General features: G+C 57.7%; 1 protein-coding gene across 1 annotated transcript; it reads left to right on the forward strand.

The window, feature by feature from the left end:
• Positions 1 to 4,927: 4,927 nt before the first annotated feature.
• On the forward strand, positions 4,928 to 19,974 carry SLC7A10 (solute carrier family 7 member 10). Its single transcript, XM_025854657.2, has 11 exons — positions 4,928 to 5,149; positions 14,014 to 14,218; positions 16,127 to 16,278; positions 16,499 to 16,624; positions 16,694 to 16,847; positions 17,538 to 17,661; positions 17,742 to 17,845; positions 18,186 to 18,282; positions 18,488 to 18,637; positions 19,241 to 19,418; positions 19,656 to 19,974. The coding sequence occupies exons 1-11, from the start codon at positions 4,999 to 5,001 to the stop codon at positions 19,775 to 19,777; spliced, it is 1,563 nt and encodes a 520-aa protein (XP_025710442.1). The 5' UTR covers positions 4,928 to 4,998; the 3' UTR covers positions 19,778 to 19,974.
• Positions 19,975 to 20,529: the final 555 nt, after the last annotated feature.

Below are 20,529 nucleotides of genomic sequence, written 5' to 3' on the forward strand. Positions count from 1 at the left end.
TAATTAAGGGATGCAATCGCAGGGAATCGGGAGGGAGGAAGGCAAAAGAGCCAATACGGAGATGAGTTTCAGAGCTAGCCACCACTTGGCACGAAAAGCATCTGACTGCTGAGCCTGAGGGACCCTCTCACAAGAGACTTTCTAATGAACGTGATGTGTGACAGCCCATCCAGGTCGAGGATGGGGAAGAATTTATCCACTGGCTCCCATCTGTCATCACCAAAGAATAAGCCCAAGTTTGTTCACACCCCTGCACTTTGGTTACAAGCTTGTGGGTGCCGGGGTGGTCCTTCATTATCCCACACCTCAGGTAGCAGAGAAGCCCAGGGCATGATGGCAGGAGCCAGGAGGTTGTACTTGAAAGGGGGAAAAAAGTAGCAAGGTGAGGCTAGAGGATCTGAGGTGGTACCCAACAGGCAACTGATACAGAATGGAGATGCTGGGCCATGGGCACTTGGAGATACAGCCAGATGGTTTACCGCATGGGCGGGGGGCGCCGAGCACACCCCCTCCAGCACAGTACCGAAGTCCTACGTTTCTCCACACCCTCGCCAACCGCGGTGGTGAATGTGCGGTGGTATCTCATTCTGGTTTTAAGTGGCATTTCCCTGATGACTAATAAGGTTGAGCACCTGTTCAGGAGTTTACCAGCCCCTTGGACATTCTTTTTTTTTTTTTCTTTTTTTTTTTTGTGAAGCACCTACTTAAAGTCCTCTTCCTACTGATTTGTAGGGGGTTTCATATTTTTTAATTATAAGCTCTTTATCAGATATTCATATTGAAATGACTTCTCTCACATGTGGCTTACTTTTCCCTCTCTTAAACATGCCTTTTGATTAACTGAAGTTTCTAACTCTAACGGAGTCCAATTCATCATTTTTTTTTTTTTACCAATAGTGCTTTCTGTGTCCTGTTTAAGAAAGTGAATCTATTCTCTCCCCTACGTCTTCCTCCAGCTGCTCTGTTGTTTTTATCTCTACACGCACACTTCATACGCACAGCCATGGACTTGGTGTTAGGATGTGGTATAACGTAGAGGTGAAGGGTATTTTTTTTTCAATATGGATACTTAATTGATCCGGCACCATTTACTGAAAAGTCTGTGCTCTGGGATGGTAGCAATTTTGTGGTGGTACACCAGGATCCTGGAGACGGATGGGTTTATTTCAGCAATGTCTGCATTGTTCCGCTGGTTGGTTTGTTTATCCTTGCGTGGTTACCACATGGTTGTTAGCTGTAGTAAGTCCTCCAACTTTGTTCTTCTTCATATATATTTTAGAATCAGCCTGTCAAATTTCGCCACCGCTCTCCCCCTCCCCCAAATCCAAGCAAGTAACAACAAAACCCCTTGGGGGTAATGTGAGTGCTTTGGGTCTCTAGATCAAGTCTACAGATCAACTTGAAGAAAACCAACACCTTAAATTCTAATCCATGAACAGAGTATACTCCTCAATTAATTTATATGTTTTACAGTTTCTCTAGGTGATGTTTTATAGTTTTCTGTATAGAAATTATACACATAATTCACTAGATTTGTTTTTAGGTATCTGATTTTTATGGTGTTAGAAATGTTATTTTCTAGTTGGTGCTGGTACATAGAAATACAATTAGTGGGGCGCCTGGATAGCTCAGTCAGTTGAGCATCTGACACTTGGTTTCACCTCAGGTCATGATCTCATGAGTCACGGGAGTGAGCCCTACATCGTGCCCTGCATTGGGCTCCACATTCAGCATGTAGTCTGCTTGGGATTCTCTTTCTCCCTCTCCCTCTGCCTCTCCCCTGCTAGTGCTCACTCCCTCTCATGCTGTCTCTCTCTCTCTCTTTCTCAAATAAATAACATCTTTTTTTAAAAAAAGAAATGCAATTAGTTATTATATATTGACCTAGTATCCAGTGACTTTGCCAAATTAACTAACCTTAAATTTACTTGTATATTTTTTTACCCAATAGTGTCATATGTAAGAGACAGTTTTGTCTTTTTTTTTTTTTAAGATTTATTTATTTATCTTGGAGAGAGAGAGAGTGGGGAGGCAGAGGTAGAGAGGGAATCTAAAGCAGACTCCCCACTGAGTACAGAGCCCAACACAGTGCTCAATCTCATGACCCTGAGATCGTGACCAGAGCCAAAATCAAGAGTTGGACTTTTAACCGACTGAGCCACAATACAGTTTTAGGTCTTCCTTTCCTATTTTCAGACCTTTCTATTTCTTTTCAGATTAGCTTCTTTCTCTTAATAACATGCATTTATGTTTTCTCTATGTCTTTTCATCACGTAATAGCTCATTTCTTTTTAGCACTGAATATCACTCTACTGTGTGGACATACCACAGTTTATCCATTCATCTACTGAAGAGCATCTTGGTTACTTCCCAGTTTGGGCACTTTTGAATATAGCTAGTATAAACACTCAGGCACAGGTTTCTGTGTGGATATACGTTTTCAATTCCTTTGGGTAAATATCAAGGAGTAGGTCTGCTGGATTGCATGCTAAGAATACGGTTTGTAAAAAAACTGCCAAACTGTCTGCCAAAGTGGCTATACCATTTTCCACTCCCACGAGCAATGAATAAGCGTTCCTGTTGCTCCACATCCTCACAAGCATTTAGTGTGGTCATTGTTCTAAATTTCGGCGACAAAAAGGTGAGCCCTTTTTCTTCTTTTTCTTGCCTTATTGCACTGGCTTGGACCTCCAGCACAATGTTGATGAGTGCTAACATTCTTCCTCGTTTCCCATCTCAGTGGAAAAGCATTCAGCATTTCAGTATTAAACATGATGTTAGCTGCAAGGTTTGGGGGGTTTGTTTGTTTCTTGGAGGACTTGGGGTTTGGGTAGAAACCTTTATCAGACTGAGGAAGTTCTCTTCTGTTTTTAATTTGGTGAGTACATTTTGTTTGTTTAAATCATGGATGACTACTTTCTGAATCTGTTGAGAAGATGTTATGGTTTTCTTGCCTTTTCTCTGTTAAATGTGGGGAATTGTACTGATTGACTTTGGGATGTAAACCAATCTTGCCAACTTTTTATTCCCATTGGGATTTGCAGATTCTAGTTCAATTCCACTAAAATGTCCTCTTGAACTGTGGGTCTGGACAATAATATGCAAATTCCATCCTACCGGTGCCCTAGAGTCACTCCTTCTCTTCAAACCCATATTCCACATTTCAGGAGCCATGCTCAAAACCCACAGGCTCCTGGCCAGTGCGTGAGGCTCGCGCCAACGCCTGGACGCACTAGCCCTGGCTGGACGCTCTCCCAGCGGACCCTAGCTTTGCAAAGGCCCCTGGGTGGGGAGAGTCAAACCAGCAGTGACACGCCAGCTCCCCACCCCACCCAGCGACCTCAGGAGTCTCCGGAGCCGTACCACCGCCCCCACCCCGCCCCCTGCGCGAGGCTCCTTTAAGAAAGCCGGCTGCTGAACGCGTCTCTGGGGCGGGAGACAGAGGGCGCCAAGAATGCCGGACTCCGACGCGAGCGCGAAGGCTGAAGCTTCGCCGGTGGCCTCCCCCGCCGCGTCCCCCCAGCCCTCCACCCGGGGTCGTCCCGCTCCCTACCCCCAGATCCCCGCCCCCAATTTCGAAGGTCCCTCCCCCGCCGCCAGACTCCCTGAGCCGCCGGGCTCTCACCTGGATGCTCCGCCCGCAGCCCAGCGCCGGACCCCAGCCCCCGCCCCACCCCGGGGCTGCCCGGAGGCCGTCGAACCCCGGCGAGGGGGGAAGGACGGGGCGCCCGGCGCGGCCTCATCCACATGCAGGGGACGGCGCGCCGCGGCGGCCGCCAGGAAGGGACAAAGGCTGTTCCGCCGCCGGCCGCACAGTGCCAGGCTCGCCCCGCCCGCCGCCCCGGTGGCCCCCGACGCCGCCCCCCCTTGTGTCTGCTCCGCGGGCCGGGGCTGCACGGTCCCGACGGCTTCCGGGAGGAGGCGGCTTCCTTGGGACCCTGCACGCCCGACATCCTCCGCGACCTCAGGAGCCGCAGCCCCCTTCTCGGTGTCTCCTGGCCTGTTGAGGTGGCCCCGTCTCCTTGAGCCGAGATGGATTGCGCGGGGCCTTCGCCAAAGACCCGAGTTCTAGTCCGCCGAGCCCCCACTCTCACCTGTGACCCGGCATCTGCTGATGGAACCTGCCAGACGCAGCCCAGAGCGCAGCCGGGCGGGGCGGGGGTGGGGTGGGGTGGGGTGGGGTGGGGTGGGGTGGGGGGAGGGTTGGGCAGAACTTCTTCCAGGACTCCCTTAATGGCTCTGGATGAGGGGTTAGAGGCCAGACTTTTGATGGTGGGTGTTTAGGGTCTCCTGACCCCCTCCGAGGGCTTCCTGGACGCACCCCTCCTAGAGCGGTATCTCACACCCAGCCATCACCGTCTGGAAACCAAGGAGGCTTCAGAAAGGGTTTGCGTCTGGGCCCTGCCGCTAGCTCTGTGATCCTCCTTACGGATCTCTGGGCCTCAACTTCCACCTGTAGAACGGAGTCAACCTCCACCCTTCTGTCCGCAAGGCGCGCACTCGGGGTCCGTGCCAGGATTTAAGGAGTAGGGAAGCGCTAGCGCGCAGAGGGTCCCAGTACACAGACAGCTATTATTCTTGCCGGCTTCCTCAGTCTCCTTGCGGGCAGGGACAGTCTTGCCTTTGAGCTCTGCTCCCCCACCCCCACCCCGCGAGTAGATGTAACTCAGGCAGTGGGAGGGCCTCTTCCTTAGTTCAACTAGAAAGTTCTTCCTAGGTCTGCCCCAAGTCCTCTCCTTCCTTCCCAGGCAGCGGGGGTGCGGGCAGTTCCCTTTAAGGAAGGTGGGGGAGGGGGGCTGCCAGCCGGTCCTCCTTCCGCCCCTCCCTGGCCCCCGCAGCCCCGGGGCCCAGTGCCCGGGCCCCGCGCCAGCGCATGCGCCCGCCTGTGGGCGCTGTCCGGGCTGCGAAGGCGGGCGAGCGCACCGACAGACGGACGGACCGGCGGCCGGTCGGACAGACTGGGCAGCGCAGGGAGCGGGGACGCGGCGGGACAGCGACATGGCCGGCCACACGCAGCAGCCGAGCGGGCGCGGGAACCCCGGCCCTGCACCCTCGCCTTCCCCCGGCCCGGGCCCCGGCCCCGGCGCCTCGGAGCGGGTGGCGCTCAAGAAGGAGATCGGGCTGGTGAGCGCCTGCACCATCATCATCGGTGAGAGGGGCCGCGGCGGGCGGGTGCCTGGGGTGGCAGGGCCAAAGGCTTGGGGTGCACTGCTGCCCAAAACAAGGGGCACCCCGCTGCGGGCGCTCCTACCATCTGCGACTGTGGGACACGTGAGGGGATGCCCAGAGCACCTGCGGGTGTCTCCCCTCACACAGGGGCAGTAGGGCTTCTTGTTCCCACCTCCCCAGGCGCCCCGAAGTTCTGCACCTGAGGGAGGTGCCCGTCCCATCCACCGCTGGAATCTCCCTGGCTGCCTTTACTTTGCTGCGGGTTTCAGCAAGGCAAATTGCACTCAGTTTTCTCATCTGTGAAAGGGAGGTCCCTATCATCCTGCCTGGAGTGCAGGAGCCCTGTAAGTATGGGGACTGGATAGGCTGACCCAGCTTAAGGCTCCAAGTTCTGGGCTGTGGCTCCAGTCTCTACTATGTGTATAGGATCCAGGAGCCATGCAGTGTGGGTGATTTATTCTTCCAAAGCAGGAGACCCTGTGGGGACACTGGACGGGTAGAGCCAGCCCAGAGGGGGAAATAGGTTCAGAGTATATAATTATTGCAGAGTTTGGTGGCAGGACCCTGGGGAGAGGGTGGCCCAGTCAGTGACTGGGGAAGCTGGCCATGGGGTGGGCAGGCCAAGCCTGCAGAAAAGCCACCTGCTTCCTGGGCTGGGATCCCAACAGACACTCACATCCTCTGGCCCCATCTTCCCTACCTGAGAATGGATCCATGTGTCTTGCCCCCGTACGGGGACTTCTGGGTCAGCAGAGGGTGCAGGGGACAAGGCCCAAGTCATGAATGCTGACTCCTCAGGAACTAGGTCATCTGTGGACCTGTGTCCACACCAAGTGCTCAGAGACCCTCCTGGGAGTGGTCTGTTCCATCTCCTGTGTCCCAGGAGACACAGACTGGGCAGATGAATGCCAGGGGTCTGGACTGCTTTATTCTACTGCCTGCCAGGTCTTCCCCTCCCCAGCCAGGAGGATCTCCTTGTGCACCCACGGCCCGCCCATCCTCAGATCCCTGGTGATGGAGAAAGTTGGAGGCTCAGGAGGGCAGACTGGAGTCTTCACCTCCTCCTCCTCTGCCCCCACACTGGGAGCTCCTGAACTGGGGCTGGGATCTGGCTCTTGGCCATCCCCATCCTCACGCTGAAAGTTGCCCCAGAACACAAACCCTGTGCAGGTAGCTCCCCCGTCTCACCCATTTGCCCCTGGAATGGAGTCTTCCAGGAGCAGCTCCTGTGACCTTCTTGGCCTAGGACATCCCTGCTCCACTATCTGCTAGGAGGAAGGGCTGCGTCCAGGGATTTGGCCAGGATACCGGTTAGAGTCTTGCCCTGGCCCACACCCTCTCCAGGATCTGTTTCCCGAGGAAGGAGAAGCCCACACGTGATGGATGGGCCATGAAGTCAAGAGGCTGGCCGTGTCTGGAGCCAGCTACGGAGACCGCTAGGTGCAGGGAGAGACACCGTTCTTCCTGGGCTGCCTTGGTTAAGTGGCCATCATTGCGCTGTATTCCTACTTTGCCTCCTCCCATATCCCATCTACTTCAGGTCAGGTGGAGGCTGCTGGCTCCTCTCTCCTTGGGAAAGAGAGCCCCGGTGGTGGCCGTGGGCATGGAGGAGGCTAGCTCCACCATCACGTGAGGTCTGCAGGACAGACTCTGTAGTCCCGTGCATCCCAGCTCGGTCCTTGCCGCACCCCCACTCTTCCGCCCTTTCCTGCTCTTCCAGGTCCACCGCACACTTGGCCTCCAGACCTTGAAGGCTGAGCAGGGATAAGAGGTGACTTGGCCGAGGGTGGCAGACTCAGGAAGGGAACCCAGAAGACCTGACCCCAGCACAGGACACTCAGTGGTGGTCCAACGACCCTGCTTAGGGAGTTTTGAAGGATTCCAGCAGGCAAGAGACAGACAAGGGGAGAATGGATGTGGCCCAGACCGGAGAGGAGATGGCGGCAGGAAGCCTCTGTGGGTTGAGTCAGGGTCTGCACTGCCCTTCCCACCTGATGCCCTGGAGGCCCCGCCCCCTCCCAACATGCTGTTCTGCCGAGTCCAGCTCCCACATCTTACCCCAACTTCCTGCCCCAGGGAAACCAAAGTAAAAAAATGTCTCCAGAGTGTCATGTTTTAACTTTAAAAGCCTTGAGGACTTTATATTCGACTTCACCATCTTTCTTGTTTGTTATGAGCTCCTTGCACTTGCTGTCTCCAAAACTTCAAATAGCCCCTCCCAGAAGATCCTATAATTCTCTTTCCTTGTAACCTCTGCCTCGTCCCAGGCCGAGGAGTGGGGCTTTCCAGAATGGAACGAAATGGAAGGGCTTTGGGCTGGAGGAAGATCCCCCCAGAAGTGTGTTTAGGATAGCACCTGCCGGCCCCAGCTGGCACACCTGGAGTGGAGCAGCCCGGCCTGGGGGGGTGGGGAAAGGAGCCAGCTGGGCAGGAGTTCTTAAGACACCGCTGCATCTAATACCTCTTCTGAAAAACACCTCTTATTACATTATGAAATCATGCTCTCCCTTTATCTCATTTGATTCTCCTGCCCACCTGGCAAGATGAGAGTGTTTACATCCATTCTGCAGACATAAGAAACGGAGGTTGGAAGTTAAATGACACTTCTGCAAGCAGTAGACTTGGGATTTGGAACTCGATTTGGACCCAATCTTCCAGTTCAGTGCCCTTCCTCGTACTGGTCTGGCGCTGGGCAAACTTGGGGCCAGATGCAGAGCCCTCGATGGGGGAAGGTTGGGATTGACCAAGCTCCCCACTCGACCATGGATGGATGAACAAACAAAGGGACAAAGGAATCTCCCCTGACTCCCCAACCCCACCCAGGGCTGTATGGACAGAATCTCTCTTCCTGACTCGGGGCCCCCCGCTAGCTCCCTCTCCCAATCCACACCCAAGGAATGGGTGTGCCCAGCAGAGTGGGAATCACCCTGGATCTGCTGACCAGGCTCTCTTGTTCTCCACTCTCTCCCCTCGACTCGAGTACCCCACCTCTGCTGCTGTTCGTGTGTCAGGCTCAAGTATGTTCAGGGACTCAGACTTCTGCTTCATGAACCCCATCTCCTTAGGAGCCAATCCGTGCTCATCCAAGGATGGGCAGGCCCCTCTCTGTTGTCTCCAGAGCCAGGGGTAGCTGGGCAGCTCAGAGGATGGCTCTGTCCACAAGCTCGGCCCCTCCTCATAGGGACCCCGAGGAGACATAAAACCAGAAACACCTTATCTGTGTCTCAGAGCCCTGATCTACAGACAGGGAAACAGACTGAGGCTGCGCCAGCCCAGAGGCAGATGTCCTCGGTGATGGGGGCCGAGGCCGCTCTGGCTACAAGGGTGGGGGCCCGCCAGCACCGGACACACTCATTCATCGATTCAACAATTCGGTGCAGAACCGTGCCAGGCACTGTTCTAGGTGCTTGAGACACAGCAGGGAAGAGGACTGACAAAAGCCTTGTCCCCCTGGACCTGATGTCCCAGCATGGGAGCCAAAGAGCAAATGATTGATCAACAGGGAGCCAAAGAGCAAATGATTGATCAACAGGGAGCCAAAGAGCCAATGATAAACAGGGAGGCAAAGAGCAAATGATAAACCTCCCTGCCATGAGGGCCGGGATAGATGGTATGGGCTAGGGTACGGGATGGCATGGGATGGGGCTCGCTATGGAGAAGAAGCTGTGGGCAGCAAGGGTAGAAGCAGGAAGCCTGGTCCAGAGGGTACTTGAGTCACTTGTGTAAGAGACAGTGATGGCTCAGCGCAGGGTGGTGGTGGTGAGGTGCTGAGGGGAGGTTCAGTTCTGGATGTGTTTGGAAGATGGAGCCAAAGGATTTGTGATGAACTGGGTGTGAGGTGTGGGAGAAAGAGAAGAGTCAGGGGTGACCCCAGGTTTGGGCCTGAGCCTCTGGGAGCCCGGTTTGCTGTTTATTGATCCAGAAAGACTGAGCAGAGTAGGTCTGGGGGGCAAGGGAATGAAAGTCAGGGATCTCATTTTGAACATGTGAAATCTGAGATGCATATTTGTTGAGTAATTAGTTGGCTATCCAGGTTTAGCTTAGGGAAAAGGTCCATGCTAGGCATATAAATTTGGGAGTTGCCAACAGAAGCTGGGGGGCTGGATGAGGTCTCCAAGGGAGGAAGTGTAGAAGGAGGCAGAGGCCCCAGGACTGCGCCATGGGCACTCAACATCTGGAAGTCAGGAAAGAGAAGGACCAGCAGAGGCGTCCAGAAGGAGAAGCCAGCAAGGTGGGAGGAGGGCCAGGAGGCTGAGTGTGGGGGAAGGCCTTAACCTGCCAAATGCCATTGATGAGGCAGGCAAGATGCAGTCTAGGGGTGGATGGTTGGATCCAGCGGAGTGGAGCTCATCCATGACCTTGACTCAGCCCGGAGGCTGGGCACAGGCGAAGTTTGCTAGGCGGGCCGGGCTGGGCTGAGCCAGGCAGAGAGAGCTCCACACTTGTGTTCATCCCTCCCTTGAAAGGAAAGTGGGTTAGGCCGGAGGTGCCCGCGGGCCAATTGGCAATTCCAGACATGTCCTGGAGGCATCCCCGCTCACCTCCCTGGAGTTCTGCCAACAACCTCAGAGGGCACTTCTGTCTCCTCGAAGGGGTGCCCGACACATGCTCATTAAGGACACTCGTGTGTTTGGAGGCATGGGCTTCACCCCGGGGGACAGCAGGGCCCCCAAAGCAGAGCTCTGGCCGCTGACCCCTTCATCCCTGGGGGTCAGGTCTCCCAAGGCCACATTGGGTGGCCTGGGGTATCTCCAAGGTAGATGGCAATAGTGAGATTCGTAAGCACTTCCTGGGGCCTCTGATGTACCGGGCAGGGTGGGAGCACACCCGCGTCACTGCCTCATCTCCCCACTTCACAGATAGGTGAAGTATCTGGTCCACAGCACCCCGCCCCTGCCCCCACCATGAGGCATCTGGGATTCGAACCCAGATCTGGGGACTCTCAACTAGCCCCACTGTCTGTGGCCCCAGGGACCGACTGATGGGAATTTGGAGCTCTTTCCCAGAGGCCTCATGGGTCACATCCTAATGGGGAGGTGCTGGGACTCGTTGCCCAGAGCAGAGGAAGGAGGCCTGGCCGATGGCCAGCCCCTGATCAGACCCGGGAGTCCCAGAGCTGTTCTGTCTCAGGCCAGCAGGCCAGTGTGACAGGAAGAACCCCCATTGTGGGCCCGCTAGCTAAATGAGGCACAGATAGGCAAGGGCGTGTGTAGACGACTTAGGCCCTGTGGGTTCTCTGTCCTCTGGGGGACTCAGGCTCCTCATCGCAGCAGGCCAGGGTGCAGACCCGGCCCTCTGTGAATGCAGGACCCATGCAGAGTGGCAAATAAAGAATCCCTTCCTCACCATCCTCTAGGTACCATGGGAGTGGGCCAAGGTCGGAGGTCAGGGAGGGCTTCCTGGAGGTGATGCAGCTTCTGGGAATCTGGTGAGCTGAGGAGAGACCTGCCACCGTGGGGGCCAGGGGCCCGTGAGCAGACTGTGTTTCCTTAGACCCTGTGCAGAGGCGCAGAATGTGTCCGCCCTGCCCCGCAGGGCCTCTGCCGAAGTCGGGGTTGAACCAGCCCTCTGCTGCCCCCTAGCTCAGTGGCCCTACCTCGCAAAAGGGGAAACTGAGGCCCAGAAGGGCAGCGCTGGCCTGAGGTCACACAGCTGACTCCCCAAAGTGTTTCTAGCGAGGAGGGGTGGTGCCGGCAGCCTGGCCTGACAGGACCTCCCTGCCCACCCTCCCCCAAAATCAGACTGCACTTTCCCCCACACGCACCGAGGGCAACTGGTTCCTTCCACCAACATGACCTCCACTGTCCACCCTTGGGACCTCCCTGGTCAGCCACTGCCTCCCAGAAATAGGTCAGGGCACACCGCAACAACCAGGAGAACAATGGCCCTTTCTTCGTCCCTCTGCGGAGCCGAGTAAGCCCCATCAGCCCAAACATCTTAATGTGATAAAGAACCACCCAGCGTGCGCGGAGGGCAGAGGGGCGGGAGGAGACTGAAGGGGGGCCTCCTGGTGGGGGGCTCACCTCCTCACCCACCTGTGCGGTAGCTCTGGCCCTGCCGCCAAGGACCCGCAAGGACCACAGAGCCTCCCGGCCACGGGGTGGATGGGACTGCGGAGGCCCTGGAACCTGCATTTCCCCCAGCCTGCTGTTGTCAGACACCTGACCGGGCGCTCAGTAGTATCTCCCAGCCCATCCCTCTTCCCTACTTCCTGCCCTTGCCCCTCTTCCTCCAGAACAGGTCCCCCCAAGGGCTGGGCTTGTCCACTGCTCTGTCCTGAATCCAGCAGGGCTGATTCTGCTGGACCTGAACACGAGGGCTGAGAAGGGGGGCCTGAGCCCACCACCACGAGGAGGGCTGGGCAGGCACCCTCCCCCACCCCCCGCCCGCCGTGCCCCTTTCAGCGCCGTGGTCCCTCCTCCAGACCTCCTGTAATCATTCAGCCGCCGGGGGCCCCCCCCCCCCGCCCCCGCCCCCCCCCCCTCCCCCCCCCCCGTCCTCTGTCACTCACCCTAGCCCCTGGCCCCTGTGGCTCCTTGCAGAGCTACCCACCCAGCCCACATGGTCCCCAGAGCAGCCAGTGGACCTCAGTGGGGTTTTCTGCCACCTTCCGGCACAAACCTGGGGCAGATGCTAGAGGTCGTCCGGGTCCAGAAGGAGAGGCCCTTTCAGCGGCGTTGGGAGAAAGAAGCCCTGCACTGTAGGCTGAGGCCATGTGTCCACACAATCATGATCCCCTGGCCCATCCCCCAGTGCCAGCATCGGAGTCTCCAGCCCCTGGGCACAGGCTAGTGACACGTCCCTTTCAGACCCCAACCTGGGAGGACAAGAGGCTAGGTGGCTTCCCCAAGGGCTATGCCCATGAGGCCCCACCATGCTGAACCACATAGAGTGCCGGGGTCCCCATGGGCTGGGTTGCTCGGGTCCCTGGATACCCCCAGCCTGAAGGCACCCAGCTCATTCCAAGGCCACCCAGCCCCCGCTGGCTTCCAACCTCACTGGCTTTTGGCAAATCCCACTCCACCAAGCCCTGAGAACAGAGGCTACACTGCCGGATAGAGCGAACTCAAAGACCCTTTAGAAAGCCGAGCCAGGCCCCAGGCCCGCAGGGTAGATAAGGGAGGTGGCCCCTCTCCCCCCTGTAAGCAGGCTGAGGGCTCAGCTTACCTCTGGGGGCTGGGGGACAGGAATTCTTTCGTCCTTATCTGGATGTATTTAGGGCTCCTGGGATGTGACTGGAAAACCAAGTGGGGCACCGTGGCCGTCCAGACTGGAAATCTGTGTCGGCCGGGGGCGGGGTGGGGGCTAGCACCGTGGACAAGGAATGCATGCAGATTGGCAGCCACAGCTGTGTCCTTGGCCAGACCGGCCTGTGGGCCTGGCAGGTGGAGCAGGCAGGCTCTGCCTCGATGGGTGTGCACTCTCCCGCAGGACCTGGCAGGTAGGGTCATCCTGTTGAGGGACTGAGCGCCAGCTCCTAGCGGTGTTGCTTTTTTATTCATGGGGCCTGTGCATTCTGGGATTTTTCCTCATGGGCAGGTCCTCATGCAAACCACCAATGATGCGACCTAATTTGTGTGCACAGATGGTGAGGCCCAGGTCACCCAGAACATTGCCCTTTTTGCCCTAACTGCCAGGGAGCTGACAGCTCAGTGGGCACTCAGAGTCTTGCTCACCCTGAGAACTTACTCTGCAGACCACAGCTTGGACCTCTGAGCATTCGGGTTGAGCACCCCCAGACACTGTGAGTCAACCGAGCACCCCCAACACATGCCACACTCCACGAGACTCCAAGTCAGCCCAAGGACAGGGCAGGTCTTCGGTGACCATGGCAGACTCCCTTCACATCTGAGCCTCAGAGGCTGACCACCTTCCTCCTCCTCCTTGCAGGGCCTTTCCAGGAGAGTGGACTAGAGATGGCTGCCCCCACTTCACAGATGAGGAAATCAGTCTTTCATGTCAGGACATCGGTGCCGCTTTGTACATCAGGCCATTCATGCACCCATTTAGTTTACTCGACAGATGTGTATTGAGCACCTACAATGTGCTGGGGGATGGAGGTGAGGGAGAGCAGGTGCGGCTGCAGACGTACGCAGAATCACACAAAGATGCCAAGTACATATGGATACAGCTGTAATGAGTGGAGGGCTTCCTATATGGTATCTTGCTGAAGCCTCGCCAAAACCTCTTGTACAGGCAGATCTTGAGAAGTGACCTGAGCCCCAGCTGGGGTTTCCCACTGTGGTCCTGGCATCCACCGGGCTGTCTCAAGGAGAGAGGCAGTCTTCTCCAGACTCGGGGCTGGCCAAGTCTCTGCCAGCCTGCCATTGCCTACCCCGTTCCTTCCGTGATGCCTGCTGACCTACCCCCAGCCCTGAAAATGCACCGGTTCCTCTCCCTCACCCCACCGGTCCTTGCCCAGGACCTGAAATATTTCAACGGTGCTAGGAAACAAGGTGCCTTCAGAGTCTGTGTCTGCAGTCTGGGTTCTAGGTCAGGGAGGAGCCCAGGAAGCAGGTTCCTGAGCAGCTGAGCGCCCTCCCGCCCGGTGGGAACAAGCAGGGCGCAGAGGAACTGAGAACAGGACTCCTCTCCTGAATTGGGTGCACAGGGTGCGACTTCCCATACCAGGGGAATGGGGAGATAATGAGCCCAGAGTGGGATTTGCCGGGTCTGAGGTCCCTAGTGGCATCCACCTGCCTGCAGGCCCAACTCCCCTCGCCACCTCCTCCAGGGAACAGCCCGGGTTCCCTTCCTCGCTGTAGCATCTGGGAGCCTGAGGAGAACGCTCGGCTGCCTAAGGGGGCCCCAGACCTGAGGCCTCCCCATCTCTCCCCACCCCAGGAAACATCATCGGCTCGGGCATCTTCATCTCCCCCAAGGGGGTCCTGGAGCACTCCGGCTCTGTGGGTCTGGCCCTCTTCGTCTGGGTCCTGGGTGGAGGTGTCACTGCCCTGGGCTCCCTCTGCTACGCGGAGCTGGGAGTCGCCATCCCCAAGTCTGGCGGGGACTACGCCTATGTCACCGAGATCTTCGGGGGCCTGGCTGGGTGAGTGTGGGGCACCAGCAGGGTCGGTAGGGGAGGGGACGACAATCTGGAATGGAGGGTCACTTGGGCCCTGGACTTCAATTCCTTCTTTTTCTCACATCTCAGGGGGGTCATGAGGTGGATGGAAGAAAGGGTGGAGGTGTTTGGTAGCCTTCCAAGGCCAGGGTGGGCAGGACACTCCGGCTGGCCCCTTGACCTCTCTGTGCTTCCTTCTAAATGTTTCTTTAAGCCTACTCCCCACCTGGGTGATGCTCACAACAAGGCAAGGGCAGCCTTGATTAGTAAACCCACGTGTGTGGGGGGGAAGGTGCATAAAATTCCTACCAGCGCCCTGCAGGAGTGCCCCTTTACATAGCCCCTTGGCATAGTTTTATTCACCAGTAAACATTAGCTGAGCACCTACCATGTGTTGAGGACCAGGGGTAAAAAGATCCATCAATAACAAGAGATTCCAAATAAACAATGAGAGATGCAAAAAAAAAAAAAAAATCCATCAATGTCCTCAAATTGTCCACAGTGCAAAAGGGAGAGAGCCCCTCTGCACTTGATATAGACCTAGACGATCCTTGCTTTGAGGGTGTGCGTGAGAGGCAATGGCCAAGAGAATGGGGTGCCACCACCTAGGGAAAGCTTCCAGAAAAAACCACGCTTGCACCAAGGCTTGGAGGGCGAGCCCGATCTAGCTGGTGTGGGCAGAGGCAGGTCACATCCCTGGTAGGTGCCAAGGTTTGGAGGTGCTGGGGCTGCCGGGGGGCGCGATGGGGCACCAGAGCTATTGCAATTATCCAGCTGAGCCATGCTGAGGGCCTGAATAAAGGTATAGGAAGATCCCAGAATCATGCAGAGGACATGGTATCCAGTGTGGTATGAGGGAGAGGAGGTGACAGCCACTTCCCCATTGGTTAGACTCCATGGATGGCAGTTTCGGGGAGGGGAGGTTTTGGGGTAGGGTTGCCATGCTGGTGGGGTCTGTGGCATATCTGGGGAGATGGTCTAGTCCGGTCTGGGCGGGAGGGTGTCTGGAGCTCAGAGGAAAAGTCTAGGCCAAAGTATACAAAATTTGGTTCCGAGGGATGTGGCGCAGGGTCTTTAACGGGGTAGCGGTGGATGGGGCCCTGCAGATGTGTCCATGGATGCTCTGCTCTGGGGAGAGCGTCCTCAAAGGGGACTGGGACCTGAGAAAGCAGAAAAATCGTGCTGTATGGTTAAGAGAATACTCGAGAAGGAAGTGAGAGGGAGGGGAGGGCCCAAGGCCTGACCCCAGGTGTGCCTAACTTCTAGGGTTGGCAGAAGGGAGCAAGGGTTAGGCCTCTGACTAAAGGAGAGGACCAAGAGGAATCGACCAACCATGGTAGTCCGGAGGTCATTGGCGTCCCTGGATGCAGCTGTCCCCACCCTCAAAGTCTAGGAGCTCCCTGGGTGCAGGGAGAACCCTTGGGAAGAGGTTGGGCCTCACAACCTTGAGCAGAGCCCCTACTCCCATGGGGGCACCCCGCAGTGGCAATATTCAGGCAGACGGGACATAAATGGCTCCCTAACCCCAGCCAGGGCTCCTTGCACGGAAGGTCCTGTCCCTCAGGGGTCACAGCTCAGAGCCAGCTCCCTGCAGCCATGCTCTGCTGAGAACTCCAGCTGGAGCCATAACCGAAGGTCCCGGGAGAGCCTGCCCCAGCTCAGGAAAAAGCCCGTGGCCAGAGCTAGATGGCTATTAGAAAGGTGGCTGATTCTCCAGTCCTTTTCAACACCTGCCCAAGGGCGGCCTGGAGCTGTTTAACCGTGCGGAATGCCATCTCTGTTGCAAAAGTCCATTATTAGAGCAGAGACCCCAACAGCACTGGCCCTGCCTTCTGGCGCGTTGGCAGGGCGCGGGATGCCCCGCTGTGCCAGTCGGACCCTCGCTCATTCCAGCTTCCTGCTTCTCTGGAGTGCGGTCCTCATCATGTACCCAACCAGCCTGGCCGTCATCTCCATGACCTTCTCGAACTACGTGCTGCAGCCCGTGTTCCCCAACTGCATCCCCCCAGCCACCGCCTCCCGCGCGCTCTCCATGGCCTGCCTGAGTGAGTGCCCACCCTGGGCCCACACCCAGCTCGCTGCCCACGGGTGGGAGGACTGTGTGGGTCGGGGCGGGGGGGGTTCCCCTCCAGCCACCAGCCCCTTGGGAGCTCAGCCTCAGGGGGTGGGCTGCTTGCACGCCAGCTGCTGGGGGGGATGCCGCCCTCCTGCAGCCTGGGCCGGACTTGGCCGTGGCCCACCTGCCCTCTCTCCTTTCCTCTCCAGTGCTCCTGACGTGGGTGAACAGCTCCAGCGTGCGCTGGGCCACGTGCATCCAGGACATCTTCACCGGCGGGAAGCTACTGGCCCTGTCCCTCATCATTGGCGTGGGCTTCGTCCAGATCTTCCAAGGTAGGGCCGGGGTGGGGCCATGCACAGGGCCTCGGTGACAACTCTGACCCTTGACCTCTGGACCCCCAGGACACTTCGAGGAGCTGAGGCCCAGCAATGCCTTTGACTTCTGGATGACACCCTCCGTGGGTCACCTGGCCCTGGCCTTCCTCCAGGGCTCCTTTGCCTTCAGCGGCTGGAACTTCCTCAACTATGTCACTGAGGAGCTGGTCGACCCTCGAAAGTGAGTGGGATGCCCGGCCAGGCCCTGGGAAGGGGAGGGATGCAGTGGTGGGAGAGGCAGCCTCCTTGCACAGACCCCCTGCCTCCTGGGGCTCAGTCCGGTCATCCGCCTGACGGCACTGCTGCTGGGACACCTGTACTCCAAACTGGCCCGGCACTGCATGGCTGTGGGTGGGTTGCGGCCCCTCGCTGGGCCTCAGAAACACTGAGCATCATTGTCCCCCTGTCAATGGATCCAGCTGTTTGCCTTTGGCCAAAATGGATATGTGTGCTCACAACGTGGTCCGTACGGATGAAGCCAATAGCTCCATCTGGAGCTCAGCCAGGGGTCCCAGCAGTGAACAGTTGGCAACTGGGGCTGGGGCTGATAGGGCGTCCCAGGGGCACCCCAGGTCAATGCACTGGGCCCAAGGGGCACTTCTCAAGGATTTTCGAGGATTTTCAAGGCTGAGTTTGGCTGTACACACTTTTCTCTTCAGCGCCGACATTAGACCTGCTCCTCTGGGTTTGATGTAGCCCAGGCTGGGGCTGGGGGGCAGCAGGGGGGCAGCAGGGGGACAGCAGTGCTGCTTCTTTCCCTGTCCCAAGGCCCCCAGCGGACCCAGACCCGGGAGATAGAGACTCAGATTGCTCCCTTGCTGGGTCCCCTGGGCCCCGCCCCCCCGCTGACACGCTCTGCCGCCGCCCCCAGGAACCTACCTCGTGCCATTGTCATCTCCATCCCGCTGGTGACCTTTGTGTACACCTTCACCAACATCGCCTACTTCACTGCCATGTCCCCCCAGGAGCTGCTGGCCTCTAACGCGGTGGCCGTGGTGAGTGGGGTCCCACTTGTGCCTGGCTCCTGCCCGCCCCGCCCTGCCTCACGTGTCACCTCTCTTCTGTGCCCACTCAGACCTTCGGGGAGAAGCTGCTGGGCTACTTTTCTTGGGTCATGCCCGTCTCCGTGGCACTTTCCACTTTTGGAGGGATCAATGGCTACCTGTTCACCTCCTCCAGGTGACTGGATTGGGGAGGGGGTTGGTCAAGGTGAGGCAAGGCAGGTGCGTGTGGTCAGTGCCAGGGGCCGGAGGAAGTCAATTCCTGCCCGGTGGGTCCCACCTGAAACTGGAACAATGAACTCCCCAGGAACAGGAGTTGGACCTCAACTCTGAGGTCCAGAAAGCAAAAGGGAGGTGGGGCGAGACAGGGAAGAACTGCCCTGTGGGGCTGCCGGGGCCCGGAGCAGTGGTCAGAGGTGACAGCTCAGGAGGGACATCATGTCTGGAGCTGAGGTCCAGGATCTGGTCGGTAGGAGGCCCGCGGCCAGGCTCACGGCCCCCACCCATCTCTGTCCCAGACTGTGCTTCTCTGGGGCCCGAGAGGGGCACCTGCCCAGCCTGCTGGCCATGATCCATGTCAGACGCTGCACCCCGATCCCTGCCCTCCTTGTCTGTGTAAGTTGTGGGGCCAAGGCCGGCAGGGAGGGGAGCCGGGGCCACCCAGCAACGTGGGGAATGGCGGGGATTTGTCCTGGCCCTAGGGGGCAGCCCACAGAGGGAGCAGGGAGGGCTGGGGCTCATCGACCTCCTGGCCTGAGCTGGCAGGCCCAGGGCTGATGGAGGCAGGTGGGAGGCCACCCTCAGCCCAGTCCTCTCCCAGTGCGGGGCCACAGCGGTCATCATGCTTGTGGGAGACACGTACACGCTCATCAACTACGTGTCCTTCATCAACTACCTCTGCTACGGCGTCACCATCCTGGGCCTGCTCGTGCTGCGCTGGAGGCGGCCGGCGCTCCACAGGCCCATCAAGGTGAGGCCTGGGAGTGGATGGGCTGGCCCACGCTATCGAGCCACCCCTTCGGTCATTTGGGCACCAGGGGCAGGTGATGACAGCGACTGGGATTCTAGTTTTGGCCACGTGCTGGGCCCTGCTCGGGGCTCTATGTGCACTGACGGATTTGGCCCTCACAACAACCCCGCGAGGTGTGAATGCTCCCAGTTTACAAACAGGAAAGTGAGGCTCAGGTGCTTGCTCCTGGTCACACGGAATTCCAGGAGCGCGCACAAGGACACAAGAGCTTAACCCAAGCTAAATGCAAATATTCTGTGTGCATATAAATCCTGAAGCTGGAGAAGTGCTCAGTGCCTTAAAAAGTGAAACACCAAAAAAGAGAGAAACCTCCAACCAAATGCAAACATCCAGTGACACATTGCTGTGTGCAGCTCAGAGCCACTGAAACTTTTACAAATCCTCAACCCTTTGGCGCACCGGCCATCCCCTGAGTTGGCTTCCAGCATGTTGCGCGGCTGCCAGAGGGGGGCCCTCATGCCTCAGCTCCCAGGAGCGGGTGGGCAGCACCTCGGACCCGCCGGGGTGGGGGTGCCATTGGCACTCCCGCTGGCTCTCCCCCAGGTGAACCTCCTGGTTCCTGTGGCGTACTTGGTTTTCTGGGCATTCCTGCTGGTCTTCAGCTTCATCTCGGAGCCTATGGTGTGTGGGGTCGGCGTGATCATCATCCTCACAGGGGTGCCTGTTTTCTTCCTGGGGGTGTTCTGGAGAAGCAAACCAAAGTGTGTGCACAGACTCACAGGTGAGCCGGGGAGCCTCCCCACGGCGGCAGGCCTGAGAATGTAACCCTTTTAGGGGCTCGCCCTGGAGCAGGGCCTCCCCTCAGCGACGGTGGAAACAGGGTCCGGTCGCCACCGAAAGTGTCCCCAATAGGTGGCCCCAGTGTCCAGGATCCACCACCTGAAGGGAGCAGCTCCGTGAGGACCCCTGACCCACAGGGTCAGACCCAGGGTCTATCTGTTTGTCCGTCTGTCCTCAGAGTCCATGACACGCTGGGGCCAGGAGCTGTGTTTCGTGGTCTACCCCCAGGGTGCCCCTGAGGAGGAGGAAAATGGCCCCTGCCCGCTGCCTGCCACGGACAAGCCCTTGAAAACACAGTGAGATATTCGTGGAGGCTGAAGCAGCTGTTTCTGTTTACATGTTGTTTATTGAGGAGGTGTTTTTGCAAAATAAGTTTTGGGTTTTTTTGTTTTGTTTTGTTTTGTCCTGGAAAAAAAAAAGAGATCTGACTCTTGGAGGCCTTGACCAAGGGAGCCCTGCAGATGTGGCCTGGGCTCCCCGTCAGCACTGCCCCACTGGCTTTTCCTGAAAAGGTCTATGAATAAAACAGGGCCAGTGGGTGGTGTGCTTGTCTCAGGTGAGTCCCTGGTGGGCATCACTCGGCGGGGCTCGCGTGGTGCTGGCTGCAGAAGGTGCCCCCGCAGGCTCTGGAGGAGGCCTTTGGCGTTTGGGGGCTCTGCCTCTTGAGCCGGGCGCTCCGTCTCTCCCTCGTGGGGTCCAGAGCCAGCCCTGCCCCAAAGGGACACTGGGATCGGGAGACACCTCTCCGGGACCCACAATGCCAGCCCAAGGCTCAGCCACCCAGGAGGGCCCAGGCGTTTCTGTGGGAACTGCCTTTTTTTTCCATGAATCTCCATGGAGTGAGTATCCGGACTTGGGAGCCCGTGGCCTCACCCCGGTTTACAGGGGGAAACTGAAAGCCTGAGACGGGATGGGACGGATTTGGCCACTGTCAGTTGGTGCTCGGCCACTGTCCCCCGAGAAAGCATCCAGCAGCATCTCCCGGGGGGCCTCGGGGCCTGCAAGAGACCTGTGCCCACGTTCCCAGCCCTGCCCTCATGCCCAGGAGATTA

The sequence above is a fragment of the Callorhinus ursinus genome, unplaced genomic scaffold, assembly GCF_003265705.2.
Source record: "Callorhinus ursinus isolate GAN/ISIS: 27379988/994484 unplaced genomic scaffold, GSC_fseal_2.0 scaffold61, whole genome shotgun sequence".
Taxonomy (NCBI): domain Eukaryota; kingdom Metazoa; phylum Chordata; class Mammalia; order Carnivora; family Otariidae; genus Callorhinus; species Callorhinus ursinus.

What these genes read in the sequence shown, in the direction of transcription:
- SLC7A10 (XM_025854657.2), top strand. Translation starts at nt 4,999, where the DNA reads ATGGCCGGCCACACGCAGCAGCCGAGCGGGCGCGGGAACCCCGGCCCT. An exon ending in CGCCTGCACCATCATCATCG is followed by an intron (nt 5,150 to 14,013) that starts GTGAGAGGGGCC and finishes TCCCCACCCCAG; the next exon opens with GAAACATCATCGGCTCGGGC. An exon ending in TCCCTGCCCTCCTTGTCTGT is followed by an intron (nt 18,283 to 18,487) that starts GTAAGTTGTGGG and finishes GTCCTCTCCCAG; the next exon opens with TGCGGGGCCACAGCGGTCAT.